Genomic DNA, 7,297 nt, shown 5'->3' with positions numbered 1-7,297 from the left:
TTTGACTTTTAAAAATGTGAATACACACAGGCCCTGATGACTTCAATAGCATTTATGGGTGCTCAGTGCTTGTATAAATGTCACACTATTTATAACGTATTTCTGTGTCCTTTTTATATATTCTCCGTTGGCCTGTCTCTTTTCCACTGTGGTATCTTTGACTGACATAGTCACATTAGGATGTAGCATGTGTTTGAATAATGAAGAAAATACAAATAAAAGTTATCTTTATTCTAGTCCATATTTTTCCATTGCTCAGCCACCAAAGATAACAGTACTATTTCACCACTGCTTTTTACATTCTATGGAAGAAAAATACTTTTAGTTTTGCAGTGGTTTTTTAAGCCTTCCACATCCAATTATTTGTTCCTAAATTTTCCCCCTAAAGCTTTAGAAAATTGTTTCAGCTATATCCAAACTCATGCCAACTTCCTGGCTTCTCGGCCGCAACCCATCAGCAAGTGCTCTACTAAGAACCACTTTGAGGCTCTCCTTGAACCTCTTCTTCTTGCTGCTTCCTACGAAGAAGTAAACAAGGGGGTTGATGCTACTGTTAACGGTGGAGAGAACAATGGTGACGTGATTCTGCTGGCTGAGCAAAGACGACCAGTGGTGGTAATTCAGAAGATACAACAGCCTCATAGGCATGGCAAAGATGAGGAAGACAATGACTGTGGCCACAATGATGATGTAGAGCTTTGACGAATGAGGTCTCAGGGAGTTACGATGAATCCTGATGACCAAGATGAGGCTGGACAGAATCATTAGAGGAATGAAGATCATGAAAGTCAGGATCCATGTGAAGATGAGCAGTGCTTGGCAGTGGTTGCCATCTTCGAACTGTTCCTTCGTCGCATCATCTTTGCATGTTAAGTACTCAGCTACTGTCATCAGAAAAGAGAGAGTCCACAGAATTGCACACACAATTGCCGATTGGTGCTGTGACCGGTGGCATCGGTACCAGATGGGGTAAACAATAGACAGACACCTCTCAATACTGATGGCTGTCAGGAGATAGAGACCAGTATTGTATCCAAGAAGGAAGACAATAGACAGTGTGGTGGTTATGTAATAGTAAAAACCATATGCAAATCCAAAACCAGCAATGTACTCAATTGACAGAATAAAGGTACAAAGCAGTAAGGAGATATCAGCAATGGACAGGTGTGTGATGTACGCAGTGAATGGGTTTCTTTTGATCTGGAAGCAGAGGCACCAGAGGACAATTCCATTTTCACAAAAACCCAGGAAGGAGATGATCATAATTGCCCAAAGTGGGGTCAATATCTCCCAGACCCTTTCCTGTGTAGAAATGTTTCTGTGCATTGAGATGTTCTCTGTGCCTTCGCTGGGATGAAACGTTATGTTTGACTCATCCATGGGGAAAGGTCAAGTTTGGATAGCACAGCTCTTCCTTCTGTAAATATGTATAAAAATATACTGTGAGCATTGTTGTGCTCCTCCCCTCCCCCTTTTCTTTCTGTTTTGTGGACCCACAATTTCTGGTCATATCTGAAAGCCTTAGCAAAAGGAAAACCAGCTTTCATATACTGATGCTAGCTGAAACCCAGTTGGAACTACTCTTGGCAATATTAAAGACTGCTAAGCCCATCATACTAGCAGAAATCCTGAGCTTTCTTCTCGATGGGGTTCAGCATACGAGTGCTAAACCACAGCTAAAGAGATACTCTTAAAGAGCTCTCAGACAAGCAATGTGTCCATCACATTGCAACCTTTCATGATATAGCGGTCACAGATAGCATTGGTAATTCTTCTTAGAGCCCTGGATTGTTCCAAAGCAGGTCTATTCAGCTCCCATTGAAGCTAATGATGTAAATTTTAAGCTAAATGTGTATTTCAAGTGAATTTGCCTCATAAGTTTTTTGGTTTAAAAAAAAATAAATTGATACCAACGTCATTTTTCCAGGAAGGGTTTTAATTAAGTAAGTAAAAATAATACTCAGTTACTCAGCATTGTATTCCCTCCTAGTACAGAGATGGAGGGAGTGCAAAATGCCACATTTATCACAGCATAACATAATTTAACCATGTTTACATACTCTGAATACTTATCACAACTTCAAATATCCTGCAAACATTACAAATCCAACCCATCACAAGGAGAAGTAGATGCTCAGGTTCCCTTCCATTGTTGTAATGGTTTTAACTGTTGTTTTGCTGAGTTATGGAACAAGTTCTCCTTTTGTATGTCTCCTTTTAATACATAACAGAGAATTAGCAGCAGTTGCTTCAGCTGATTTTCATATGAATATTTCATGGCCCCTTCCCTGTTAAGTTCCTGGCTGCCCCTGTGGTGATAGGGTCACATTCAGGACCCTTGCTGATTTACTGGTGTTAACAGGGACTAACAGTTGACAGTCATCAAGCTGACTTGGTTGGTTCATCCATATAAGCAGCCTTGTTCACTAACACGCCATAATGAGAATTTACCCACAACCTTGAGCAGTTAAGAACATCAAATGCAAGGTAAAGAAGTTTTACTGGGGCAACTTTTGCAATGATTATTTAAACAGAGCCATTCACCCCAGTCATAAATATTCTTTCATGAGGCCTGGATTCAAAACAGCTTCTTAAGACAAGATACCACAGTCTAAAAAACAGCATTCAGTAAACAGCCTGGGAAGCCTCAGGGCTTGCTGGCATTTAAATCTGCACCAAAATGTTACTGATGATCCCACCTGCACATTGACCATGCCACTGTGTCAGACACAGTCAGAGGGAGCAAACAACACAGCTGGAAATGTGGTAGAGCAGCGAGTGTGAATGCAACAAGTGCAGCGACCAGAATGAGTGGCAAGCCTCCCGCAAGCAGTGTTCTGCAAAAACTGCAGAGAGAAGGTTCTCAAACACTGTGCTGCTGGAAGGGTAGTAAAGCTTCTAAAGCTTCACAGGAGAGAAGGAGAGGAGAAGCTATCTACTTCGAGAGTTAAAATTAATATGAAAGGAAAAAAATAATTAGAAGACTCAAGTAGGAAGGAAAGACTCAAAGTATGAAGAGACTCAAGAAAGTCCTTGATTCATATCATTGTATAAATAGAGCATTTCTCTCTGAAGAGTAAAACAAAGAAGAAAAAGTTCTGGACTTACTAAGGTCATTCCCACATGAGAGCATTCAGAGATGAGAATGGAATGAATCCTCGCCTTCCAGATTCATCCATGGTCTGTTCAGATTTCCCTGTAGTTGGTGAAGAACTTCCTTGAAGAAGCTGAAGGTTACCTTCTCCAACCATTTGCCTTTGGTAAGACCGGGAGCAAGTAGTGGCTCTGACCATGACTCAAAAAGAAGTGTGCTGTTCTCCCATTGCTCCAAATGTCTGAAGCATGCCAAATAAAGGACCTCAGGCTCATCATCTGAGGCTGTGCTTCAAATGGCATCACTCAGTAACTGGCAAATCATCTAGCTGAAAGCCTGGGAGTTAACTCTTGTGGGAACTGAATGGCAGTATGTGGAAAGTTGTCTTGAGCTGCTACAATACCAACAGATATAGTTTAAACAAACAAATGCAAAGTGGGTAGGAAATCTATTTGGGGATGATTTTGATGATAAGATCTGAAGGAAAAAAATCTCAATTTAGAACTGTGCCACCACATGGCATCTAAAATAGTACAAGCTGATGTGTAAATTTATCTTACATTTTTTAATATGAGAAAACAAAGTGAGAAAGATGGAGAAGGAGAATGAAAGAGAAGAAAGGAAGAGAAAAATTATAAAAGGTGAGAAAAAAAGAATGAGGAAGGAAGGGAAGGAAGGAAAAGTAATTCACAGAATGAAAAAAGAGAGAAAGAAACCACAGAGCAAAGAAAACAGCCACATCATTGTGTTAGTTTTGTGTATCCATTTCTCGGTAAAAACTGTATCTTGAAATTATTCTACCAAACAAAACAAAACCCCAGCAATGTGAACCAAAAATCTGTTTAAACAGTCTCCCCTGAAAAGCTCAAACAGGCTTAGGAGTAGAAAAACTCTTTGAAAAGTCCCCTGAGGATGTCCCCTGCTTTTGCCCCAAGAATTAGGTTGTTTTTATATTCAGATACTAGCAGAACGAACATTCTTAGCCAAAAAAGGAGAGAGTTTTCTTGGTCTTCTCCTTTAGATGTTTCACTAAAACTACCAAATCCCCAAATGGGAAAAACTACTAACTAATGTGAGAAATAAATGACCCCAAAGGGAGGGTCAGAATAAAGTTAGGAAAGAAACAGAGTGAAATAAAACAACTTCTAATTGCTTTTTGTTGGCTTAAGTTGTAACCTTACGTTCAACATGTACCTTACGTTCAAAAGCTATGGGACCAAAACTTTTAAGCTACCTCTGAAAAAGAAAAAAAACCCTGTTCCTTTCCCATAAAATGAAATATGCATACGAGTAATGAGAAGGGTCATTGCAGGAATACATTAACATTTCAAGACTGACCAGGTACCCGGGTTCGTAGCCCACTGTGCAAATGCAATCCAAAGCCAGGGATGCCTTGGCCTTTGTGCCTCCACAGGGCTGGTGGTTGGTGATACCTCTCTCATGCACAAGCACCTCCGTCATGACTGGTCCCTGGGGCACCATCAGTCATCATCTACATGGCCACGGCAGCAGCGTGAAACTTGGTCTTGAGAGAATAGGTCACAAACACAGCTTATCCTTCAGGAGTAACAGGAAGCTTGGTGACCCCATGCCTGCTGACCGTTGGAGTGTTTATATCAGATGCTGCCAAGAGATGGAGTGGCTATTTCTGAATCAGTTTAACTATTCAGATATGGAACAAGGAGGCTGCAATAATGAAGAATGGAGCCCACAGTATATGGATACTCTGTTAATTTCAATCTATACTGAATATACAGAAAGATGTGACATAAACGATAATTTATCCCAAAACTTTTCTCTCTGACACTAACTTGGTGGGACAGAGCAGCTTTGCAGTGCATGTAAATTGAATGTACTAACATTTTCAAATATCCTGTATATACAAAGCTAGCAGTGTTACCTTTTTATCATTTTTACTTTTATTTTTATCATTTTCATATTCTTATATCTCCAATTCCTGGAAGCAGAAGGCAATCTGAAAAGAACATGCAATTCATTCACTAAACATGGCCCAACAACATAGGATTTATAAAACATATTAGAGGGGTTGATAGAGGTGCCAGTATACAGGAGAGCCTCTGAGTACATGGAGGTTAGATCTCCTAATTATGTACTTACACAAGCCGTAACAAAAACCCCTAAGGGATGAGCTTTGGCAGCACTTTCAGGCAGTGCAATTTTTCCTGATGGTCATTCAGTCATTACCACTCTACAGCTGAAATTCATTCCAGAATTACTCAGCTCAAACAAAGGTTAGGAATTGAGCTTAGGTTTCAGAGGAGTGTGGACTAAAGAGCTGGGCTCAAACAACTGATAGAGGGCTGAGAGACACACTGGAAAATAGAGGGGTTGTAAAGTGGCCAAAGCTCAAACAGGGGGCTCTAGGATGCCATGGAGAGCAGAGGGCAGTGGGGCAAATGCATTGGTCATAAGTGTCTTGAGATCCGTTAAGGCTCACAGATACTAGACGAGGCAGAATGGCATATAGTTACATGGGTGAAGTGTGAGTATAATCAAAGTAGGAGTTAGGCTTAGGGTAAACCTTAGGGTTAAGGTTACCCTAACCCGAAACCCACCACAGAACTCACTAGACATCTTTTATCCTACTTGTATCAGCATGATCCCAGCTATATACCCAGTTCCCTAAAGGGTGGTAACTGGTGGATTGTGTTTTATAGGCAACAGGTATGAGAGCTGGATTTGTTGTTGGCTCCTGCAAAGCAAGGTGACAGCGTGTGTCACCAGCCAGTTGTGAGACCAGCAGGGATCATCTGCTCATAGTAAAAGTAAGGCTATGGTAGGAGTTCAGATTCAAGAAAACAGAAGATAAAGACTAAGAAGACAAAGTCCAGAATAAGGGTTAGGATGAAGACTCCTTGGTGGCTACTTAGTTGTTCAAAGGCCAGTTGTAACATCCTGTTAATGGCAATTATGGTATTGTATTTTTATGAGCAGGGAATACCAGGCTCCAAAAACAAGGATTACTGCTTAATCCTGAAATCCTACTGACAGATTTTGACACCTAAAGTTAATAGAGGTGAATTAATCACATTTTTTTCTGGGTGGTTAAGACCCACTGCATGTTGTTTGTGAAAGTGGATTTAGGGCCTGTGGCAGAGGGCCTGAAAACCACAGAAAACCAGTGAAGAGCCTTTTTCTGAGGTAAGAATAAGGTGGCTAGTGAGAGATGGGCAGTTTATGGTTACCACACAGGCCCCTAAAATAGTTTGGTAAGGCTATATTCGGATTACTTTTCCATTCTTAGCCAGAGATATTTTTGGATGATTCATGCATTTTAGGTTCTGCTCTGAAATGCTTGATGAGAAAAGGGTAGATAATAGCAGATAGAAAGCTAGGGGTAGATGGGCCCAAAAATGGTGTGCTGGGCTCCGGAAATCTCTGGAAGCAAAGCGAGATGTGTGTCCCATTACCGCATTGCCCAGACTGGTGGCAGGTGGGAAGAATTGTTTGCCTGTAACTTCATGGACTGACTGTCATGTCATGACTGTGAGCATGCGAGGATTTGGAGATGTTCCTGCTCTTGACTTGAGCCGCACGTTCATCTTTCCCACCTGCACAGCTCTGGGTGGCACGCCAGGGATCAGCACTCAGGGTTGATGCCACGGGGCAGGAGGAGCAGCACCAGGGTGAGGTGTGTGCTGCCCGGGCATGTTTCTGCTGGTGGGGAGGACAACTGCAGGCTGTCTCCACTCATGCAACCCCACAACCGGAGGGGAAATCAGGCCGTTTGGGTACAGAAGCTGCCAGAGGCATTCATGGCCATGTTTAACTGCCTGGGTGCAGCACACATGGTGTTCTGCATCTGACTTGTACCTCTGTGTTCTGTCACAGTCCTGGTGAGGAAGCAGCCAGAGGGCAATTGCAGGGAGTTTCCCAAGTCAGAGAGGGGTGGGGTGTGGAAGGAGAGTGCTAGGAAGCAAGGATTCTTAGTGATGCTATGAGCTTGGGAGAAACTGATATAGAATAACAAGGTTTCCTATTGCCCATCTTTCTGTGGTTTTTTGGGGAGAAAAGGCAAAAATACAAAAAATTAAAAAATATAAAATTTTAAATTTTATAAAAATGAACGGAGAAGTTATTCCTGGGCAAGGAAGAGAATAAATGTCTTTATTAAAACGCAGAAGTGTTCACCTCTCAAAGAATCTCCATAATATATTTCTGTATCTATTGGTTTAGAAGAAG

At 41.5% G+C, this 7,297-nt stretch overlaps 1 protein-coding gene across 1 annotated transcript; it reads right to left on the bottom strand.

Moving 5' to 3' along the window:
• Nucleotides 1–380: 380 nt before the first annotated feature.
• Nucleotides 381–1,459, bottom strand: MAS1 (MAS1 proto-oncogene, G protein-coupled receptor). Its single transcript, XM_030499686.1, has one exon. It carries the CDS (start codon nucleotides 1,378–1,380, stop codon nucleotides 391–393), a length of 990 nt encoding a protein of 329 aa, XP_030355546.1. The 5' UTR covers nucleotides 1,381–1,459; the 3' UTR covers nucleotides 381–390.
• Between the last annotated feature and the right edge of the window lie 5,838 nt (nucleotides 1,460–7,297).

The sequence above is a fragment of the Strigops habroptila genome, chromosome 10 (assembly GCF_004027225.2).
Source record: "Strigops habroptila isolate Jane chromosome 10, bStrHab1.2.pri, whole genome shotgun sequence".
NCBI classification, from domain to species: domain Eukaryota; kingdom Metazoa; phylum Chordata; class Aves; order Psittaciformes; family Psittacidae; genus Strigops; species Strigops habroptila.
The sequence above is the reverse complement of the archived record's forward strand: the minus strand, read 5'-3'. Positions and strand labels throughout refer to the sequence as shown.